Raw genomic sequence first — 24,336 nt, forward strand, 5'->3', positions numbered from 1 at the left:
AATGTATCAAAAGTAAACTTACTTGCAAACTTACTTCGCATATGTGAATATTGTAACCGTTTTAAAAAATATTTGTATATATATAACCTTGAATTGTAAATACGTTTACATGTAATTGTTCTGAAAATGTTGTAAACAGTACAACGCGATGTTGTAAACAGTGCAACGCGATGTAATTTCGGGCTTCTGCGTTTGACGTTTATGCTTTTGCGTATAGCGACTTGAATTTTTCATTGTAAATTAGTTTTACATTTAGTGGATAAGGTTTACAGTATAGTGAAAAACAGTCCTTACCACAGTTATACACTTTTGATATTAGCTATATATTTTTAATGTAGGTATAACGTAAACGTTATATAACTTTCATGCAGGGAATCAATATTAAATATTAACATACAAACGTACAATTTGACGCATTTAATACTATAATTTAAACCAAAAGGCAATTAAAAGATTATAATCACCAGATGTTCAAATGATGCTGTTACAAACGATACGACTTTCAATGGTTTCTACCATAACAAATTACCCACACTTAATCCTTTGGTTAACAATATTATTTTCCGATGGTAAACTGACCATATTTATATTTAAAGCAACAACTAGTCCGAACCGAAACTCAACATATCTTAACTTTATATATACTGTATAGTTTCTCAAAAATATCAACTTTAAATTTATCCGACGATATTACTCTATAACAGTTACAGTAGCCACTGGTAATGTTTCAAGAAATAAGATGGCAATGACAGAAGAACACATCGCCTACTTTTTAAAATCTCTTAAGAAGCAGCTTCACCACTGAGCGATTCTGGTTGTTTATTTTCGACCAAGGTTTCACTATTAGCTGAAACATCACTTGTTGTCTCTGGTGTCACCTCCCCATCTTTACCTTCCCCCTCCTCTTCGCCATCTTTCTTCTCCTTCTTAGCACTGCCATCGGCGAGCCCGCTGTCCTCCCGTCTTCTCTTGAATCGTGCGCCCCGACCGTAACGGCCACGGAATTTCGAAGCGGGAATGGGATCAATGCCAAGCACTTTGTGCAGCTGTCGGAACGCGTGCAAACGGAGGTAGTTCTAACAAAACAAAGCAGACGATGATTAACCGCCTGAAATTGACTAAGGGCGGTACCGAAATAAGCCAGGAAGATCCATTAAACGAACTTAAAAGAATGAAACGTGAAAATCCTAAATGTAGCAATGGTACCTGTGCATCACAAATAGTATTTCTTCTCATCATGCTTCTGTTAAAACCTGTGCAGAATTCTACCTACCTGTGCAGTCGATGTGATATCCTCGCGTTCTTGAGCGGTCATTTCGGCGGAAGCATCGGTCACTTCTTTTTCGCATGGATCGTGTAAACCAGGACCGCCTAGAAAACGAATGATAGTATTTTCTCATGTACTTAGCACTTTAATTTAAGAAATCTGCGCATTGTTGTAAATGAGTATCCGTGTGTAAAAATAATGGAGAGTTAGGTAAAACCAAGAGAGCAAGAAAAGTAAATCCCTTTTGAATTTTTTAAAACGTTTTAACAGGATGGCCCATAAGTTTACTTTTTCGTGCTTACCTGGCAAAAGAACACCAGAAGAAATACACTCCAACACACGACGGAATGCTTCACCAGGACCCAGAGGATAATCTGCACTGCTTAGACATTTTTCAACCAACAATTCCAACGCCTAAACGTATTGAAATGCGATTAGATTTTAGCAGCAGACTTGTTTAAATACATTTACTGTACAATATCAACTTACCCAGCTGCTCAACGGAACGAAGACTGGTAATCGATCGCGCATATCGCGCAGAATTCGGATGATCACAACACAAGATGGTACGCCGTTCGCCTTAGCCTAAAAAACATGAGACACTTTTTGTAAAAGAGATGCCTAGGCCAAACTGCCTGCACACAGACCACGTGCCTAAATTCCGACATAAACATTCCAAACGTCACAACAACAATACTCTAGATGGTATCCTAAGAACAATGTCATAACTCTAATCAAATTGGCATATGTTACATGTTCCAACAAATGGCAACAATGATATTTTTTAAAGGAATTCAGTTTATGCACATTGTCTGTGGCAAGCATTTTACACACAAAATGAAGCTAACATACGTAAACATATTGTGTGCTTTATCTACAAAGGGAAACTACAAGTACAATGGAACTCAAAAAGGCAAACAGCATCGTAACATAACACTCAGCCTTCGCGAAGTCGTAAGAAAACCGATGCACGTCTTTGTCCGGCGATCTTCGTCGCAATTTATTGCAATTTTTTCATTTCGATTGATTATTAACGTTGCTTCTCGAATAAAAAAAATGCCGAAATAAAAACGATGGACGTTTCTGCAAAAAATCATAGTTCAACGACATTCACCTGTCAAAGCAAACGAGCAACCGTGCTTCGTACGTCGGCGATATTAATTTCTCACGCGTTATGCGCAAATTTATTTCCTCAGACTCATTAAATCAGTTTATTTTTTCCTCCACGGACAATGTCAGGAATAAATAAAATCATCATTGGAAACAAATCGTGCTACTGAACGCACTTAGTAGCATTGCGTCACGTATACGATGCAGTTTACCTAATACTACATGAAGTAGAAGTCGAACCTGGAACCATTTAGCATGACGTAGGGATGCCAATGCCTCCAGACATTTGTCTCGATCCAATACATCTTTTTGTTCTTCCGCTAAATCAGAGTGAACTGGGTCAGGAGTTGGCGAGGACGTGTTTGACCGCACGAGACGTATTCACGTGTGCAACATCAAGTATTATTGGTGTGCAACACAGAAACGGTCTTTGATGCTCCACGGAAAATTGCAGTGAAAAGAAATGTTTTAAAACCGAAGATAAAACCGATAAAATCCTGACGAATCGTTCTATGTAATTTTTATCTCTGTGATTCTTAGTTATTTTAACAATTTGAGAGCAAATGAAAAGAAAAATGCTAATTGTTGCGAACACTATCGCAGCTATCTTAACTAAAAATGCAAAATGAAAACATACATGTATTATTAACTGGGTAATTTTTAGTACAGCAAACTTGAATCAGGTAAATGCTACAAAAAATCTCAATTTAAAGAGCTTAAATATAAACAATTTAGTATAAATATACGCCACGAGTTTAGTCCAAAGTGCGAGACCAAAAATTATAATGTTTTTTAAACATTTTATTTTTATTGCCATCAACGATAACCCATTGGGAAAGTTTTGTACTGACTATTATGATCGACCCTACTTGTTACGAAATTATCGCAGGCGTGACTTTCATTGATTGTATACAATACATGTATGTACATATTAATGGAGCATCAAAAACTATGGGTCAAATCTCCTTCCAATACCCTCTCCTGTATCTCTGAGGAACAATATCAATCATATTCACTAACAAAAGATACTGTTGCAGAATATCACAACAGCAAAAGAACAAAAGATTAGCATATCAAGTCATAATAAACCAATTGTAGGCTATACAATTTTGATCCCTCCCTCGTAGAAAAAAGCGCATTGATTGAAAGTGCCTTTGAAAATCGAGGAAAAATTAGGCACGGTCGAGATTTTCGCTCTTTTTTGCATGAAAAAGTTACCTTGATTATTTTTGACTTTAAGAACTTTTTCCCAAAATCAGCATTCGATCCAGTCTCTGGACTTACCTTTACAACACCCGTGTGCATATCAGGATATTTTAATAACATGATTAAAAATTATAAACTGACACGTAAAAAACATACCATACGAATTTGAGCGTTTGCTGACAACAAAAAAATTTCATACTTTTTTTACACTTAGGGCAGAATTTGAAAGACAGAATTTGAAATTTTAAATGGCAGAAATTGAAATTTTAAATATTGAATAAAGTATAATAACCTGGAAGAATTATCAAAACTTGAGAAACACCAGTTTATAATTTTTTTCGAAAGCTCAGACAAGTTACGGTGCAAGGTGCAATGTGAGAAAATCTGGGAAAACATAAAGTTACCTTGTGCTACATCAGCCTCGTCTCTCATCACAGGGGACGTTAACGTGATAAGGACAGTGATCTTTGGATCTTTTGTGCTGGCAACTGTAATCTGGCAATTTTCCACGACTACGTCGTACTTTTCGTCACTAACTTTCTGTTATGAAAGAAAATGTAAGGCAGCAATATAAGACTTTTTTATCAACTATTTCAAACGAGAAGACAGGCCATACAATTTACACAATGCAGATATGAATATAGCATTTTAAGCAAGTCACAATCCTTCATCAACAAAATCCTAAACAGTAGCACAGTACAGTATATACACGCTAACATGTCGCTAACCTTTTATCACTAACTAGCTAAATATTTAAAATACTATATTACACTCCAGGAGAAATCGCTTTTCGATAAAAAATTTTACGTGAAAGCATATCTTACCGTTAACTGATCAGGAAGTTTCGTCGACACTCGTTCAAGAAGTTGCACTGTTGGTCGATCTGCACATTAAATGAATGAACAAATTTTGTCAAAATTTGATGCTGAAATTTCCACACCCTTATAATACACGTTGGGCTCTTGCAATGCGAGAAAAGCGTTCGCAATGATACCGAAACCAAACTTCGCTAGGCCGAGACTTATGCAACCGATTGCTGGCCACAGTACGAGCCTAAAGACTATTCTGATATCATAGACCAAATTACAGCTCGAAGTCCTGCACACGATATCAGTTGTATTCCTTGTTCGCTTGTTTTACAGGTCCATAATAAATCGTGGAAGGAAGCACATAGAAACCATGCAAGAGATCATTTCAGTCCAACCATGCAGAATACATATCATATATTGTTCAATTATTACCTTGACATAAAACAACAAGTTGCACGTCAAGTCTTTCATGAAGCAGTAGACCTTTCGCAAGGACGCCAACACGCATAACACCTTTTAAGGTTCCTAAGATAAGAAGTAATGTGTGGACGATAAACATTCGAAATTGCGATTCTTCGTTAGAAATAAATAATTTTAAGCCATATTCTTTGTACAGCTAATGGTCGTGGTATGCCAAATCAAAGTATTATTTCTGAAAATTCAACTCGGGTTAAATAAAAAAATCACCCTAAAAATTGGCCGTTGCTCGGTATAACCTTGACTAAACCTTACTGCTCTTAAATTCAGGGTCCTCTTTCATAATTGTTCGCTAAAAATCTGTAATTTCATTGTTTTTTAAGTATGTTTATAACGGTTGAAAAAACACACACACAATCTCAACATTCGTACAACCGACTCCAGTAATTCAATGCGACAACAGACTACAGTAAACCTCAATAGTTTTAAAGGGTCAGAAAGAACCACGCGCTAAATACTAACTTGGTGCTTGTTCAGTTTTTTCCTTCAGCTTAGGAGTTGCGGATTTTTTCGTTTCATCATCCTTTTTCTCGTCTGTTTCCTCGCTTGTTTTCTCATCACTTTCCCCGACAGCCTTCTCTTCCTCGGGCTTTTCTTCACTACCTTTCTCCTCTTTCACCGTCGTTTTTTCTTCAGCTGGCGGCGCTTCGGTCACCTCCATGTTTTCGTCCTTAACTTCTACTTTACAGACGAGCGGCGCTTCTTCCTCCGCGATGCTGTCAGAAACGAGCTTCAACGCTTTCTCCACCGCAGAAACGATGCTCTGAACGGCGCTGAGTTCTTGCTCATTCGGATAGATTTGTTTATGTTTAGCCATGACCATACGATCATCCTGACTGTCCTGTCGTGGTCGAGGCATGTTTGGCGGCGGATACTAAACGCGGAAAAAAGAGAATAAAGAAATTCTTCAATTAACGCATTCCATCCTGTTTGTACATCACAAAAAGGCTGGGATTCGATTGAAGAACACGTTTTGGGACAACATACGGACTACAAAGTCACAAAAACACAATTAAATCCTATATGTAACAGACAAATAGCATTTTGGACGAACTTTTTGCCAATTACACAAGGATATCGATAGTAAAACCAGGAAGATTGCAAAGTTTGGATGCAAGATGTTGTGAAGTTTGCTTATAAAACTTCGTATAGCGTACAGAATTCGCTACCATTTTCAGTCAAAATGTGGTAATAATATTGGTGCGTATTGAAGACTGAAGTATACGATATTTGTTAACTTTAAGAGGCTCTATTCCCGCACTGGTTTTACAACAATTCCTAACAAATTTGGCTAAATTAATAAACTCAACAGGTTGCGTTTAGGAATACAATGTTTTGATCAAGATAATAAATCAGTTTATAATACACAAACAGTGGAGAAAATGCTGATCTTACCATATCACCATAATCAGGACGTGGAGGTCCCATCCTATGACCCCAATCCACTCCATGACGGTGGCTTTCATGTTCATCCCACATTCTCTCTTCCTCTTCCAATCTCCGCCAATATTCCTCTTCGCCCCACCTAAGGATGGCAATAGCAAACAATTATTGGATGAGGTTGAGCGTGATATTGAGAATTATCAAGCCAGAGGTTGGCACTGGTCACCTTAACTAACATTATTATTCAAGCTTCAAAGTAGAATAATTTCAAAACCTCAGTGCATGCTTTAAGTCCGCTCGCCTCCATTTATTTTATAAATTGACAACAATTTATCATTGTTTAAATATATTCAAAGCCTTATTCTTCATCACTTTCGTCATAAATGTCTGAACATCATGTGCAAGAAACGGTGGCAAACCTCGCCATTATTTGTATGTATATAAAAATGTGTAAATATAACCACCAACAACAAAAACTGCTTTTCAACCCTGCCACATATTAATTCCCGCAAATTGCAGGCTATTACTAATAAATCCTACATACGTATGTAGATGAAATGATGAATTAGCTACATGTAAGTGACAAAAGCACACCTTCTGACTTCTTCATTCCTCCAAGCAGCTTCTTGTTGTCTCCAGTACATATCCTGTTCCCATCTTCGTCTTGCCTTGTCATCCATCAGAGAGCGTGGCTGAGGTGGCTGCCTGTTTCTTGCACTAGGCTTTTGATCCACAACAAAATCAGGTTGGACTTTCTTCTATGAAGAAAAATAAGGTAAATATGACACTCACAAAAGAACAGAAATTAAAATTTATGCAGGAATGCGTGGAAAAAAAATTATGCAGGAATGTGCGGAAAAACAAAAATATTGCATATTTCGATATTGGCTGAAACTGATTTCTTATCTATACAAGTATAGAGAATGATTATGCTTTGGTTGTATATATTACAGGATACTTATTTTTTGACAATCATATATTTGGTGGATCCATGTCAAAAATAGAATATATGTATGTAGCTTTGATATGGAGATGAGCTGGGCCCACAGTATCAGAAATATGATGAGCACACTATACAGTCTATACTACCAAAACAATTAGCTTTGCATTAACTTGCTTTAGGGAATATTATGCATGACCTCATGTACCAAAGTACACTTGAGAACAATACCTTATATGCCAACTGGTGCCTTCTTCCTTTCAAATGAGCTTCTCTTGCCAGAGTGTCATTAAACTTGCACTCGCATAGCTTGCATTCAAACCCAATGACTTTACCAGCATCAGACTTTACTTCTTCAATATAGTCTTCACCTGCAAAAAACAGCATTTTATATTAAAAACCCCTTTCTGGAAGTAACTATTACTCTAGTTATATGCAAACATGCCAGTTAACAGTTTTTCAAATGAAAGAATACCAGGTAGTGTCACTGAACTTAAGCTCAATCAAACTTCAATACATTTTGCCTTAACAACCTCTTTTTTCCGTTTAATAAGTGTTTTGAGACAGTTTATAGCTTTCACGCCTAACTGCCTCATCCTAAAGTGTTAAGCTTCTGTTATTTTACACCCAAAGAAAAAAATGGTCCATATTGAACAGAGAAAACACTGTAAATTACTGGATTGTTAACTTACCAACAAATTTAATATCCTTTCCTTCTTCAGACCCAGTCGTGTCTCCTTTTTTTCCACCTTCGTCAGGCATAGTGGCCGACACATCAGCATCCTGTGCCTCAGAGGTAACTGCAGAGGTTGTTGCCGTTTCTCCAGGTGTGGAATTCAATGTTGCCCCACCAATGAATGTTATTTTAGGCGCAGACGGCTTTCTGTTTCTACGTTGATTGTTTCTGAAGGAAGGTTTTGGTGTCTGTGTCTTAACAATGCCATCTTTTTTCTTGTCTTTATCTTGATCCTCAGCTGAAAGTACCTCTGGTATTGGCTTACCAAGCTTTTCATGAAGCTTTACAGTCTGAAATAGGAAAACTATGGCATTAAAATTTATTTGTTTGGGGTCAAGACAGTGTACCTAAATGCAGATAGTAGCTAGCGCTTGGATCCTCCCTGCTTGAATTACTATGCATGACTCGCAATGGCAAGCTGCAAGGGTTTTTATCCAATGAAAATGCTTTTAGGTCGATTTTAATTACACACAAGCACCCAAAATCAAAAGATAACCTACACCCACACAAACTCGAAAAGAGTATATGTCTCATTTTCGCATTATGTTAAACTGGGGAAGAGTAAGCATTAGTAAAATGACTTCATAATACTTGTCCAAATAGTACAACAAGTTCCCTCAGATTAAATCAGTTATTGTTTTGCCCTCACATTGTCAGTCAGGAGAAATCCATCATCACTGGGAACCCATTTTGAACTATCACGAATCAGTTGATACATTAAATGACAGGTAAAGATTTCATGAAAATAGCCTATTCCATGGACGAAGTTAGTATTGCATGGGGGATTGCAGGCCATAATCATAAAACAACACAGCAATATATTATATATGGACTCGAACCCTTGCCTTTTTGATATAAAATCATTCAAAACAAGTATGAATGACAGAGTTTTGAACCAACCTTCAAGTGTTTGGCTCCCTTGAGATGAGCATTAAAAGCATCAGTTCCAGTGCAAGTCACATCACATAGACTGCATCTGTAACCATCAGGTCCAGCTGCCTCCATTTGTTTTTGAGCTGCTTCCTTCTTCTTATGTTTCTGACCTTCCAAATGCTCCTTGTATGTCTATAAAAATTGGCCAACCTATTGATTTAGTGCTACTGTAAACATCACAAACAAACAGATTGCTTAGTCAAAACTAACAGTATCATGTGAGGCATCTAAGGTAAACATTTTTCTACATACATATAAATCATAAATTGTTAAAAAACATTTGCATGTATAAAATATTTGAGACCAATTTTGTTCGCAACACAACTGGATGTATGTTTGGAAACATAACAATCATGCAATATTTGGGAAATTCTTAAAACAAGCAGCATTCATTATTGTACTGCAAACCTCTGATAACCTCTGATAAATATAAAGGTCTGATATTTCATTGCCTTATCTCAGACAAGGATATTGATAAACTGGAGATTTCTTTTGTCTTAATCACCTGGAAATTTTATACATTCCAGCAAATATTTACGACATAATAAAGCAAGCCATTTCTCTAAATCAGTCCTGGTATTAATCTGATGTACGGAAATAGCAGAACTGCACAGCAACATGCTATGATTACCACCACATAGTTTAAATCAATAGGTTCAGATATTCCAACTAATATTTTACCCAGACAGTGATTTTTTTTTTGTCAGAATTTTTTGATCATTTTGGAAATTCTAGAATATTCTGGCAATGTCTGTCAGTAAAGGAAAATAGTGGTTTTATGATAAAGCAGAATTCCAGCACTTTATCTCAATCATACCACTGTGTGAAATTCATAGATGAAGACAAATTGATTTTCATACATTGAATTTCAATTATTTCATGATTTGGCAAAATCACCAGTGTTCGACCCATGGCTATGGGTGAAGTTGCGACAATATGAAGTAGTGCTGCAAAAATTTGTGGGTTGAGGGGGTTTAGATTAGCTACTGTAGTGAATGAATAACTAATATTCACATGCTCTGATAGGATTTTGGTGGGCAAATTTATATATATTTTGTATACCTATACCAGAGTAATGATACGAATATATATTTATATATTTTTTAATACCTGAGGTCCAGCACAACTGATTTTGCAAACATCACAGTAATGAACTTGCTGTTGTCTAGGGGGGTTCCTCTGCCTCGATTGACCTGGTTTATTGTTCTGATTACCGCTATTGTTGTTCTTATTTCCTCCCCATTTTTGCCTTGGCTGCGTTTGTTGTTGAAAGTACGAAGAAGCAGCGTTGTAAACAGCTGCATCGTAGCCCTGTGCAGGCTGATAGCCTCCTCCTGCGTTGCCAGACCAATTTGAAGGCGAATTATAGGAGCTCGAATTCTGGTTGTAGTTCGTGCCTGTTTGGCCTTTATAAGGATAGGAAACGTTACTATTTCCTGACGCTTGGGTACTTGCCTTTGGCGTGCTCGGGTTCGCCATTTGATTGTTCGCATTTGACTGCGTCGAATAGCCGGAATACATGGATTTCGATGCCCCAGAACCGTAGCCATAGCCCGGTGTCGTGCCTGAATGTTGGTTGTAATAGCTGTTCGCTTTCGAAGCATCGTAACCTGACGATTGTTGTGAGTTGTCACGGCCATAGTATGGAGCAGGGCTTGTATATGCGCTCGCCGCGTTCGTTGGGTAACTTTGAGAAGAGGTATCTTGCACTCGAGCAGTATATCCGTAGGAGCTTCCAGATAAAGCGGTCGTTTGGTAGTTAGAAGCGGCCGTTGGTGTATAAGCACTTTGCCCCGGCATGACACTTCGTGGCGATGCGGTTCCGTAAGCATTGGCGCTTGGTGTCGTCGATTGAGCGCCATAAGCGGCCGTAGTTTGTCCACTGTACGCCGACTGAGTCATCTGTGGGTTTTGCATCGTATTGCCGTACACTTGCGAGCCCTGAACACCGGCTGAATAGCCGTAATAATTGCTGTTTTGCGCCATATTTCCTTCTTCTCAAAGCGAAACGAAGGCTGCATGTGACGCCACGTGCTAACACGGCATTCTGGGATACTCCACGAAGACGTTCCGGATAATTCCGAATGTGCAGGGTATATAACAATTAACTATAGTTGGTGGCAGAATTGGCCAATCAGAATAATGTATTTTCTAGTTAACTACGATTTAACTACTTAAAATGTAGTTAGGAGTTTTATACAACCTGCCCCAGTGGTTATTATGTAGCTCAGACTGCTCAGTGCCTGTAACTCAGTAACAATTAAAATTCCTCAAAATATCCTCCTCAAAAATGTCCTCAAAATATCCGACAATATTGCCAAAAGGTCAAGCATTTGTTAAATTTCACATAGGAATGTATAAATAATTAAAATATCAAATAAAATAAATAATTAAATAAAAATAATTAATAAAATTAAAATAAAAAAAATAAACCTGTCAGTATAAATAGTGTCAGTATTAAAATCTGTAGTTTCGTCCACATTTTAATATATAGTTCTCGCATTAGCAAAAACAGCGTCTACGACTTGTATTCATCTTAAAAAACACTATATTGCAGGTCAGGCCAAAAATATATACTTACAAAATCCAGGGGGAGAATGCTACTGTAGCGGGCTCAGAATTAGGATTACCACTAGTCAGTGGTAAATACCATGGCCAAAAGGATTAAAGGCACCAAATGGCGTCAGCAGAGCTTGAAAGCCGAAATCCGCCATATTTGTGGATATTTGTTATAAAGAGCCCTTGTTCTTGGGTAAATAACCGGCAACTGAATTCACAAAACACACATATAAAACGTTTACTTTAAATGCAGATTACAGCCGCTGATATAAACAAACGCCTTGTTTTCAATCACAAAAATCAAGAATGATTTTCAATCACAAAAATATCAAGAACGGTCAGAATATTTAACACTATTTTGGTTCCCTATAATTCTAAATGAGTATAAGCTGGAGTTCAGAAAATTAGTAAACGGGCTAAATTTCAGAAATTCTAACACGGCATGAATAACGTCAAAAGACTGGGTCAAAGTTTGTGATTGGTGAACTGTATGTCACGTGAACTGAGTGCTTAAGCTCACTGTTATTTAGGCCAGAATCTCCCATTCTTATTATTTAAGTATGTTCTGCGGTCAAAGCATTTTGGTCGGGCACGACCATTCCAGGAGGTTTCCCCAGGCTATCGTAAGTTAAATTATCCCTCTCCGTTTCTGTAGACTCCCTCCGCCCTATGATGCCCAACCTATCGTATGGCAGAAAAATTTGTCTGATGTTACGTTGCATGACGTCATAAACATGATGGCCAAACTCGTCCACATTCCCCCACGCGTTTCGAAGCCATTCAACAGTCATTGGTCGGAATACTTGCAGTCTGTGATAGAAAGAGTTTTGCGAGGGTCGTGTGTTCATGTATTCCCTTCGGTAGAGTACAACACCGCGGGATAGGCCTGGAACGGGTTACCCTCGGTTGTGAGGTTTCCATATTCGACACTTTCATTATTCTCCTGTGAGGAACTCGCGCCATCTTCATGGTGACGACCCGAGGAATGTTGGGAAAAACGAAAAATTGCGTAATATGGATCAGATCCTGGAGGATTGAAATTCAGGACATTAAGTTATGTATATCAGTATATGAAAACATAGATCGTTTCAACAACTGAGTTTTATTCAGATTCACACAATCCGTCTTATCCGTTAACGTTTGTAATTTTGAAGACTTTGATATTGTTTTATACATCAGCATTTTCTCAGAACTCTACTAGCGCACTCTCGGAAAACAAAGGCGAACACTCCGAACATGAGAAGTGAGATTCATCTCTCAATAGGAACGGTGTAAATGCACGTTGCCGAGGCTTACCTTGTTTTTTGTACCATCGTTTTCGTAGAAGAAAGATAAGAATGGCAGCTGCAGTGACAAATGTAAAACTTGCAACACCAACAATGATACCAATCGTCTCGGAATCACCTGAAATTTTGCAGAACACAATTTGATTTTAGACTGAGCTAGTATATCGATTTTTATTTTCACAAAATGGAGTTTTCAGATCAAGTTTTGCTTATGTGTTTCGCCGTGTATACTTCAGTCTTTAATTATTCTTCAATTTATTAGTTTTCCATTAATCAAGATTGGCCATTTTTAGCTGGCTTTCTTCTTACCAGGACATGGTTGGTTCTTGCATGGGCGGTTCTCGAAGTCTGGTCCTAGCTTACTACAGTTACCACCGTATTTTCCGGGGGGATGTCACACATCCGTATCCAGGCTTCGACTCCTCTACCACACGTGACGCTACATGGCAACACTTTCGTCCAATTGCCATAGTTACCGTCGACTAAGGCAAAAAATGTAATTGTACTTCCGACAAGGGAAACAAAATATTTCTGCCCCGAGGATAGACATGAAAAGATTATTAATATTCAAGATAGTAATATTCCAATATACAAGAAAGTAAAGCTAGTTAGCTTTTGTTCATTTTTTTGCTTTCCGTTTTAGCATGCAGCAGAATGATGGAACGGGCCAATCATTGTATTACTACCGTGGCCTCGATTAAACAGGTTTAATTTTCTTTGGTCAATTTATTCCTACTTGAGCATGGTTTTCTTTCACATTTTCTCAATGCCGTAGAGTTTCCCAGCCCACTGCAATTGCGGCCTCCGTATTTTGGTTCTGGATCATCACAATAACGTCGCCATATTTCCACTCCTTTACCGCACGAAACGTTGCAAGGAATAATGACACTCCAGTTGCCATAACCACCGTTAACTAGAAATAAAGAGGTAAAAAGAATACAAACAAAGGTCACAACATGCACAACCTATTCCCCTGGCGGAGGTATTGATTTATCTCACCAGGACAAGGCCTTGCTGAACAAGATCTGTATTCCACGGGTTCTCCAAGATAACTGCAGTTTCTTCCGCCAAATTTTGGCTCAGGGTTGTCACAACTTCGTGTCCACGTTTCAAAACCTTCACCACAAGTTACATGGCACACGTTCTTTAATATCCAGTTGCCATAGTTACCTTCAACTATAAACACAAATATTGTACAATGTTAAAGCTAATGCAATCTATTAGAACAATTTCATGTTATCATTCTTAAATTAAACTGTTTTCTTATCATTCAGTGCTATATATGTCGAACAGTAAAAAATACTACATATTACTCGATGCAAACTTTTTTGTACCAATAATGTTGTAATTTTTTGATATTTTTTATTACTGTGTAATTTGCATACCTGTGTACCTGCAAAACTATTCTAACTAAGAGGCTGTTTACATGAGCCCGGTTACCCGAGATTCAACGAAGCATGAGATGATTCTGAGGTATTGAAATGAGAAGATAACATGATCCTGGCAGTCGTATAATCACCACAACAATAGCATGTGCTTGTTTGATGTCATAAAGACTTATTTCAATACCTCAAAGTCCTCTCACGCTTCGTTGAATCTCGGGTAACCGGGCTCATGTAAACAGCCCCTAAAACTATATTTCCTATTCTATACTACACAGTGACGGGTTTTGTTTGAATGATTCTACAATATGAAAGACGTTCAATCAGCCTTTCTGAAAACCTGCCACGTTTTCCTTTTTTATGTTCCGTTGCTATAACCCTTTATATCATCAATGGTTCCATACATTCAGGAATATATTATGACTGTACCTGGTGTACATTTAGGGATATCGCAGTACTCCCATCTCTTGTTTCTATCTGTGGTAAAACACCAAGGTCTTTGTCCTGAGTTCTTGGGATTACGACAGTAATTCTTGGCATTATATAATTCTGGATATGTGGTGTTCATGGTATGACGATGTGGACATTGTTCTGTCCATGACTGACATGAAATACCCGAAGCCGTCACTGATATGTTGCCATGGTAACTGCTTCCGTTTAGGTATAGACAATCTGTGCAAAAATAGTTGTTTGTTGATAATTTTTCTGGCTTCTCTAAACTTCTCAAGATCCAATTTTTTTTCGGATCATATTCACTTCTGACTTATAAAATGCACTCTGTTCTTGATAAATCTGTGTGTTACACCTTATACATTCCAAGTAAACTGATCATAAAATCATCTTTCGACTAACACGTACCTAAATTTGCTGTCCAGTTAGGGTTGGAAGATTCATCTGAAAGAAAGTGATAAAGAAAAGCTATAACACCATAAGAACGCCAAAACCATTGTCTTTGTATATAATTGTCTCGAGAAGTACCCGAAACTTTTTGTTCTACGTTTTTCGTCGTTTTTGGGCCATTTCATGCGTACAGTATACGTTTGTATTGTTCGCAGTGACTACATCTCGTCAATCCAACGATAACTTAATTGTACATTAATTGACGCTTAATTCTCACCACCCTAATGCGGAATACTCACTGGTTTTAATGACTTTGGACACCTGGAAAAAATTCTTAGAAGGGTAATTAACGATTAAATCTTATTTCTTTAAAAAAAGGTCTGTGGAATACAACCTTAAAATTATCTCTGCTCCAATGCGAAGTATTACCTGTGGAATTTGTTAAATCATCATACCAACATTCAGGGCTGTCACCTGCATTTCTGTAAGGCTGCCTTTCACAGCGGAAGGTTTCCTTTATTATCGACGCCTTGTCTCGGTGAAGGCGCACCACCATAGCCTCAATAAATTTCCACAACTTATAACATGTCTTCCTTGCTTTGAGACAGGTTTCACGACAAACCTTTTGCTCTTTATACACGCTTTGGGTTCGATCGCAGCGCGGAAAAAAGAAATGGCATCTGAATAAATCGAAAATATGCATGCAATTTTCCAACTTGCTCAGGTCCAAACTGAAAAAGCTGATGATTTTGGCTTTTCGTAACTTGTAAAAACTTTTCCTGTCCTTGTTTGCATAGAAATTCGACTTTGATTGGTTTTGAGGTGTCATATACACGTAGTTGGGTAACGTGATTCCTTGATTTTCACAATAAGGCCGAGTGAAATTCACCAAAGGATAACATGAACTCGAGTTGAGTATTGGCTCAGCTTCGGCAGGAATACAAGTTCTGTTGCAAGTAATTCAAAACAAATTCATGTTTTAAGGAATCTACTCAGTAAACTTCGTGTCTATATTACACCTACATATCCACTTTCCCTAAAAATAATTTTAAGCAGCAAGAAAGTTTCATCTTATTAATAGTTCATGCACAAAACAACAGGGAGAATGAAGAAAGTCCATACACAATGGTGTTCATTAAAATCATAAAATGGTACTTTTCACCTGTTCTTGTCTTGAAAACTGTATTTACCTGAAAAAAATAGAGAAATCGTTGAAATATGTAATTTTGCCAGGGCTGTTGTTTTACCAACCTAATTTTCTATTATCGCATTCATAGCCTTTTTCTTTAAACAGTTCACATGCAATTGCTTTGTGGTTCCTGACAAATATCCCAGTTCCAGGTTTGAAAAGTTAGTGAACGAGGTTTATATAGTTCACTCTTTGTAATTCGTTGTGCTGCATGGATTGTATTTTGGACTCGTCCAGTATCAGTGGCATTCTCGGTAGTTGATTGACGAAAGTTCAGCCTTTTGTCGGGTCGGTTTATATATTGGGCATCCGACCAGCTGAATGAATTAGTTATACAACTTTACAAGCACTCTCGAGAGAACAGAGAAAACAAAAGTGAAAACAAGGGCAGCCAAAGGTTCGCCAATTTATTCATGTTTTATCTGAAACTCTAATCGTATAAATTCACAAATGAGAAACATAAATAGAGTTGAATTGAATTTAGATTGAATGCAGAAAGTGGGTAAGATCATGACCAACATACGTGAAAGCGATTTCACTGCTTTTGCGCCCTCTGCATGTCAGCATGTGCATGCTCAGCAAAATGCCGAGATGCAATATATAAGTAAGATACAGCATAGTTGCAATTGATGAACCAGGTGGGAATCGTAATCGTATATAATATATAAAAGCCCAGCAAAAAATACGAAGGACAGCCAGAACACAATTTTTTCAATACAACTTAATATAGAAGCTAACGTTTCGTCTTTAACCTAAGACATTTTCAAAGCGAATGGAATATATAATACAGATGACATATAGCTATATATAATTATATAGTTATATATAATTATTCATATTCTATATAGATGTATTATATTTCATTCGCTTTGAAAACGTCTCAGCTTGAAGATGAAACGTTAGCTTCTATTAAATAGCATGAAAATATTTGTGTTATGGCCGTCTTTCGTATTTTCTTGCTGGGCTATCATATTATATTACGATTAAGATACAGTAGACCTAGTTTATAATACAATTCCCTGGTTTATAATAATTATATAATTGACTGGCCAAAGACTACGAAAGAGATGACTGGAAAAGGACTACATACTGATAAGATAAGTAACAGAGGGCAAGCCAGTTCTTCGTGTTTATTAACAGAGAGGTAACTAACATGATATTGACTGGCCAGAAAAGTTGCGGTTTCGACTTGAGTGGGTTGCTGTACATTCCTTAAGAATATTCCTCAAAGACATGTTGTAGCTATATTGCCCGAATTAAAGCAGCGTGGCAACGTTTTTGAAAACTTCAAATTAAATAGCTACGGTTGAGCAACAACGTTAAATGGGGAAATAAGGAAACTTTAAATGTTTAAACCAAAGGACCTTCTTCACAAACGCCAGTGTAAGTGAGGCTTATTTGTCTTTACGTGTTGTTCAGTTATTAATATTATTATATTATCATTGTATAGATTAATATTATTCTAAGCAGTTGCCTGCACTTAATGATTCCTGATGAGACAGCTAGACCTCTAGAGTTCTGCTTTTTTATAACACCAAAAGTTACTCGAAACCTACCCTATAGCATGATTAGTCGACGCAGTTTTTCAAATTGTTTTTGCAGAAATCTTTTCTAAATCATATCAATTTGTCGTACATTTTATCTAAAGTTAGCCTCCCTAATCTAGTTTTGCTTATAGTAAAAGGAACTGACCCGCTTTGTTGTTTTGCCATAAGTAGTTAAAGATGAGATATATAAGCAAACATCTAATTTAGTGTAAAATACTCAAATTACCTGCACCAGCGTGGAAAATTGGTCCAAGAATTAGTATAATACCACCACCAAAGATAAAACTGAGCATATCCGTTGAAATTTGGGACTCCAATCAAAAAGGTTAGGTTTAACTTACGCTTGATTTAACAGTCGGCCAAAGCTCAATACACTAGTACTTTGATCCCAATCGTCTGGAAGCTTCTAAATTATATTTCACGTGACGCCTTCAGTGTCAATTCCACTTGAAGACTTCCGTGGCTCAACGCAACGTAATGTCGTCATCAACGACTTCCTTCTTACGGCACAACGCATGTACATCACTTTCACATTTCGTTCTTTTACATTCTTTACAAATACATTTCGACAGTCATGCTTATACTTCAAGATAAAAACACCCGAAGCCAGTATTGTTCAAAAATGCCGCTACATATTATTTCTTCAATGATAAAAATGGGCTTACTCAAAAGGAAATAACTGATTCAAGTTTTAAATCAAGATTTGTCAAATTACAGGATTTGGGTATGAGCTTGGCAAATGGACAACTTGCGCTTTAGATTAATTTTCGAACGAAGTAACTAGAGGAAAATAAATCATCACAGCTAGAAAGATCTTACTAAAATTAGTGCAAGTGCGAAATTTTGTAAAATACGGAAAATATATAGCAATGCGAAGTTGGCAAAGTTTGTATACTTTTGTATTACGTGTGGAAATGTGTAACTAAATTAGTTACACACTTCCGGCCGTAATACAAAAAATACAAAAGTTGACAACTTCACATGGCTATATTTTCCGTAATTTATAACAATTCACAGCCACACTTGGCAGTTTTACTAATTTTAGCAAGCTCTTTCATAGAATGTTCATTTTTTCTCGAAGGTAAGAAATTAGTCTAAAGCGCAAGTCGACCATTTGAATATGAAAAGCATCAGTTCCCACTCGTCCTGCACAGGGTGTCCCCCAAAAATCAAAACTATTCATATCACCTATAACAATGTATTATGTATATACGTACACGAATATAATTATGCTGTTCCGCAAAGCTTTGGTGTTATATAACTTATATATTACCCATCTCCCCAATTTACCTATAACTGCATGGACTCCCTCCCTCTTATGAATAATGTGATTTTTTATTTTATTCCCTGATATATATAGATAAAAAATAAAAAATATGTTCCCAAAGTGAAAAAATATTCGCCATCGCGAGAGAGGCTAAAAGTATACCTGAAAACTTGCATGCAGTTTCCACGCTGGTGTATAAATATAACTGATTGTCAATTTCATTCTTCAACTTTAAAATTCTTAGTCTTTTAAATAAGTGGAAGTTTCACCCATTCTGATGGAGTTAAGCAATTCGAGTTGTCAAAGCATTGCCAGATCCAGTTGGCAATACCACAGATGGAAGTCTTTTCAGAGTATCGTACGTTTGACTTCTTTCCTCCTTCTCACTTCCGTTAGAATCACCTTGCGACGATTTCTCGAGTGTGTTGCGAGGTGGATTACAGCTTCCGGCTGACTGACCTTCGCCTGTGTTGCCTGCCTTATCGTACAAAACAAAAACTCGGCCGACATAACGTTGCATGACATCATAAACATTGTTTCCAAACACATCCACATTGCCCCACGCGTTACGAAGCCATTCAACAGTTATAGGCCGAAATACCTGCAATCTGTCGTACCAAGATCTTTGGGAAGGTCTCGTGTTGATGTAATCGCTTTTGTAGGGTACAATACCGCGAGAAAGACACGGAGCCGGTTTACCTTCGGATGTCAGGTTTCCATAGTTGGGAATCGTACCATTCCTTTGTGAGGAACTTGCGCACTCTTCTGTATTGTTGTTATTTGACTGCTCTTGTTCACGACCAGGAAAATGTTGGGACGAAAAACGACAAATGGCATAATGCTGTATGTATTCTATGAAATTAAAACACAGATCAGGAGGAGTCTGTTGCAAAACTGGTAACTACGTTTGAGGAGGTTAAATCGTACTGACTCCAAAATTAATACGTGTTTTAATTGTTCAAATCCTGTCATTGATTAAGAGTTTACTGAGTTAGGGGCTGTTTACATGAGCCCGGTTACCCGAGATTCAAAGAAGCGTGAGAGGACTTTGAGATATTGAAATAAGTCTTTATGGCACCAAAATAGCACATGCTATTGTTGTGGTGATTACACGACTGCCAGGATCATGTTATCTGCTCATTTCAATACCTCAAAATCATCTCACGCTTCGTTGAATCTCGGGTAACCGGGCTCATGTAAACAGGCCCTTAGTCAATGTTCAAGGTTGATTTCCAAAGTTTCGTTTATTCTTATGTTTTCAACCAAAACTAATAGTCTTAAACTCAAACCATAATGTTCGTCCCTGACCAGGGGATAATTTTCTGGCTAGAAACCAGCCTTTACCAAATGTCAGGAAACTCAATAGAAATGTCCAGATCATACGGTATATACAGATGTAGTTTTCGACTGGAAACTGACGGTTGGGAAACATAATATATTAATATATTATCATGTGATTTTATATCTGCGAATGGGGTGTTTACTTCCTTTGGTTTTTTGAGTTGTGTCTCATGCAGTGTCTAGCTAATGAAGATTATCAAGCCTCATTCAATAAATGTTAATAATTATTATTATTATGCATTACTAATGCAATTTCGATTGTGATTGTGATTGGCTAAAAACCTACTGAAAATTCTCAATGTCATGCCACCTACGCGACATTGAAAATTATCCGTAGGTGACGTAAGTTTTTGCCGCTAGTTTGTTGTCAATAATGGCGCAGGCTTCCTCTCTTAAAAGGAAATACATAATAAAACATTTATTGAATTCGGTTTTTGCATGATATCGAGAATTATCGAGCCTCAGTTCAATAACGCAAACTTCGGTTTGATAATTCTCGATCACACTCAGCTTCATCTAATAATTGTTATTTATTATTCTCCAGAAACTGCACAAATGCAAAGAAAATAAACTCACCTCGTTTTCGCCGTCGTTTTCGCAGAAAGATAAAAATTGTAATCGCAGCAACGAGTAAAAAACTTGCAACAATGGCAATAACACCAATCTCTTCGGAAGAAACTAAAATTTTTCACAGGAAAACTCAGCTTCAGCTTCAAAAATGCCTTGTTTGAGTGCCTTGTTTGCTCATAGGAAAAACTTATTGTTATTCAAGTTTACATCTCGCTGTGGGTTGTATAGTTTCGTTTTTCAGTATACCAAGATCAAATACATAGCAATTAAGATGGACAGCAAAGTGGAATTCTTACCTTTCGTGAGTTTTTTTTCTTTTGTTTTCGATCTTATACAATGAAATACTGTATGATAAAATATAATCGTATGATAGTTCACCTGGACAAGCTTCATTCCTGCATGAGCGTCTTTCTTGGTCTGGTCCCTGCTTACTGCAATTACCGCCGTATTCGCCAGGAGGGTTATCGCATTCTCGTATCCACACTTCGACTCCTTCACCACACGTGACGCTACATGGCGACGCCCTCGTCCAGTTACTATAGTTACCGTCAACTATATAAGAAAAGTATTTGAAATTCGATACTAGACGAGTGCAATAGTAAAAATGTTTTCACGATGTGAAAGATGAAATGTTCCATTCAACAAGGCGATAGCTTTGTCTTTCTCGTATTTTCAGCGTCTGAATCTTCAATAAGTTGAGAAATGTAAATAAATTGCGACCACGGTTGCGAGAAGCATTTTAACGGATGATATTTACTTAAAGCATATAAAGAGTTCAATAGAAAAAATGTGTAGTGCAATTGCACTCTGGAGAGTGCAATGGAACGCATTCCATTGGACGATAAAACAACGAACGTTGTTACATCAACGTAATGTTAGTTTCAATCTTCTCATTTTAGCCCAACGACAATGTTGCAATTCCGCGGAAACTACTGGACGTTGATATTTGATGCTCAAACTTTATATTAAACACCAATTCTTCCTTTTATTTTTATGCGTGATAATTTCAAATATAATATTACAGGCTTTCGAAATTGGAACAAGTGTATTGCTTCATCCAGTTTTTTTTAAATATTCATCAAGCGGCCACTAATCAGCTGAGTTTGTTTGGCATGAAAATTGCAAAGTGAAGTCATAAGTGGTTTTGATATAGAACAATTCCTAGCACTTTCCACTTTTGCAAAGTTGTAGCTAAGTATATCGTAACTTGGAAACACCCTGGGTCAGAATCATGCAAGGACAAGTGCTGCTAAAAGCACAATAAACGTTGATTAGCTACCGTAGCAAAAGTATCTGCATAAATAGGCCGTCGAGCTCGGCAAAAGCCTATAAATTTGTGCACCACTTTTGGTCACTTTTGATTCCTTAATTATCCCGCCTTGTATCAGACAAAACATTCAGTAAAGTAATTTCATCCTTACTAGGGCAAGGCATTGTGTTACAGCTCCTCAATTCCATCGAGTTTCCCAGCCTACTACAGTTTCTGCCTCCGTATTTTGGTTCTGGATTATCACAACTACGCTTCCATATTTCAACTCCTCCACCGCACGAAACATTGCAAGGGATACTCAAACTCCATGTGCTAAAACCGCCATTAACTAGACAAATATAAAGCAAAGAAGGAATATTCATGCATATAGCTTATTCAACTATATACCGCCCAGGTTGGACACTCCTGTCTCAAGACTTTTAATCAAGATCACTCTTTCCCCATGTTAGGTAAAACCGTGAACGCTAAACAGAAAGGGATCATCAATTGCAGCCTAGCTAATCAAAGTCTAACACCTGTATTCAAAAAGCTCACTCACACTCACACTCATGGAGTGTGACAGATGAATTTTGTTAATGCTGATCAATGAGAAAGTTTTCTCTGAATAGATGGAAAGATATAAGGTAAATCACTGAAAATCAAGCCCCTATTCGGCTCGAAATACCGCCATTGAAACCTTAGGAGAGGATTAAGATCTCCCACTCAATGAGTTTGAGTGTGAGTGAGCTTTTAGAATACAGGCGTAACTCTTCAACTTACGCCACTCTTTCGGCGTACGTGAACTCGTATAAGCTTAGACGCTTAAACTTAGAAACTCGACGCATGCACGCAATGCATCACTATAAGTAAATTTTGAAGCTTTCCTTTTTTCAGTAAAAACGCCAGGCGGTCCCGATTTATTTCAGTACTGACGGTTACAGATCGTTATTTACATCTGCACTAGCACGAAAAATGCAGTTTCACTGCTGTATTCTTCAGGAAATATTCAATTCAGTCAAAATATTATAGGTCTGACCACTTTGGCCACTTAATGGATAGCGTCCAATGTTTTTCACTACCGGCAGAAATATTTATAAATACTTTATGAGAACTAATAAGTGTGAACATTACAGCAACGGGAACCTTGCTTTAATTGATTTGTTATAAAAACCCGTGAACTTCGAACAGCAGAATTTGAACGTCAGGAAATAATTTCACTCACCGATACAAGGTTTCACGAAACAAGGCCTATATTCATCTCTCTCTCCAAAATGACTGCAATCTCTTCCACCAAACTTTGGCTCAGGATTCTTACAAACTCGTGTCCATGTTTGTAAACCTTCACCGCATGTCACACTACATGCACTTTTTATTGTCCAGTTGCTATAACCACCATCAACTAAAGCCAGTAGAATACATTAATACAATACGATCAATCTAATGACATCATTGTTACCCTTATATTCATCATTCAAACGACTGCGACTTGTGATATAATAATTAATTATAAATATGGGTAGAATTTCTAGTAATCATCGTAAAAACAATGTCTGCACAGTTAAAATGTTTGAAGATTATTACTATTTGAATATTTACTGTTTAGATTTGCCAGTCTAGTCCGAAACTTTGTTTTAAAACCAGTAGCACTCGAGGGGGTCGAACTATCCTGCAGGAATATCTTGATATGAAGTCACATTGGCTAATTATTGTATAAAGGTATTCCCAAAGGTATTTATGTAACAAGATTCGTGTTTTCGGGGCATTACCGGTGAAATTCAATCGTTTTCTTGATGCTATAAACCTTGATGTAATTTGTGTACCAATGTTGGCATAAAAGATATCATATCATGACGGTACCTGGTATACACTTAGGGATATCACAGTACTCCCATCTTTTGTTTCTATCTGTGGTAAAACACCAAGGTCGTTTTCCTGAGTTCTTGGGATTACGACAGTAATTCTTGGCGTTATTTAATTCTGGATATGTGGTGTTCATGGTATGACGATGTGGACATTGTTCCGTCCATGACTGACACGGAGTACCCGAGTCTGTCACTGATATGTTGCCATGGTAACTGCTCCCGTTTAAGTATAGACAATCTGTGTGCGAAGATCGCTGTTAACTTAATAGTAGCTATACCGTTATGGCATATTTCTTAAGCCCTCTTTATAGACTACACGATAAGTTAAAATGCAATTATCATTCTAACGGATGCAAAAGAGGGCATGTGCCACAATCTTTATT

At 37.4% G+C, this 24,336-nt stretch overlaps 3 protein-coding genes and 1 non-coding gene across 5 annotated transcripts; all 4 read right to left on the minus strand.

The window, feature by feature from the left end:
• Positions 1 to 155: 155 nt before the first annotated feature.
• Positions 156 to 10,854, minus strand: LOC114522478 (zinc finger RNA-binding protein-like). 2 transcript variants are annotated; one of them, XM_028543165.1, is made up of 15 exons: positions 9,972 to 10,854; positions 8,829 to 8,993; positions 7,885 to 8,218; positions 7,424 to 7,563; positions 6,847 to 7,007; positions 6,265 to 6,394; positions 5,332 to 5,743; positions 4,825 to 4,917; positions 4,408 to 4,466; positions 3,988 to 4,123; positions 2,618 to 2,697; positions 1,757 to 1,852; positions 1,570 to 1,681; positions 1,274 to 1,371; positions 156 to 1,076 (listed from the first exon to the last, which is right to left on the minus strand). In XM_028543165.1, exons 1-15 carry the CDS (start codon positions 10,845 to 10,847, stop codon positions 783 to 785), a joined length of 3,186 nt encoding a protein of 1,061 aa, XP_028398966.1. In that variant the 5' UTR covers positions 10,848 to 10,854; the 3' UTR covers positions 156 to 782. The 2 variants fall into 2 exon arrangements, with proteins under 2 accessions (XP_028398966.1, XP_028398965.1); XM_028543164.1 differs by having other exon boundaries at positions 158 to 1,076; positions 6,847 to 7,010.
• Positions 2,457 to 2,530, minus strand: LOC114522745. The gene has a single exon (XR_003686940.1). It is a non-coding gene; the product is annotated as a small nucleolar RNA SNORD57 (small nucleolar RNA).
• Positions 10,855 to 13,393: 2,539 nt separating the features above from the next.
• Positions 13,394 to 14,704, minus strand: LOC114522740 (coadhesin-like). The gene is made up of 3 exons (XM_028543483.1): positions 14,518 to 14,704; positions 13,706 to 13,882; positions 13,394 to 13,619 (listed from the first exon to the last, which is right to left on the minus strand). The coding sequence occupies exons 1-3, from the start codon at positions 14,654 to 14,656 to the stop codon at positions 13,414 to 13,416; spliced, it is 522 nt and encodes a 173-aa protein (XP_028399284.1). The 5' UTR covers positions 14,657 to 14,704; the 3' UTR covers positions 13,394 to 13,413.
• Positions 14,705 to 18,837: 4,133 nt separating this feature from the next.
• Positions 18,838 to 24,291, minus strand: LOC114522551 (mucin-like protein). The gene is made up of 6 exons (XM_028543267.1): positions 23,949 to 24,291; positions 23,314 to 23,490; positions 22,264 to 22,440; positions 21,221 to 21,394; positions 20,849 to 20,950; positions 18,838 to 19,783 (listed from the first exon to the last, which is right to left on the minus strand). The coding sequence occupies exons 1-6, from the start codon at positions 24,085 to 24,087 to the stop codon at positions 19,215 to 19,217; spliced, it is 1,338 nt and encodes a 445-aa protein (XP_028399068.1). The 5' UTR covers positions 24,088 to 24,291; the 3' UTR covers positions 18,838 to 19,214.
• Between the last annotated feature and the right edge of the window lie 45 nt (positions 24,292 to 24,336).

This window comes from Dendronephthya gigantea, unplaced genomic scaffold (genome assembly GCF_004324835.1).
Source record: "Dendronephthya gigantea isolate DGI-Jeju-01 unplaced genomic scaffold, DenGig_1.0 000023F, whole genome shotgun sequence".
Lineage (NCBI taxonomy): Eukaryota > Metazoa > Cnidaria > Anthozoa > Malacalcyonacea > Nephtheidae > Dendronephthya > Dendronephthya gigantea.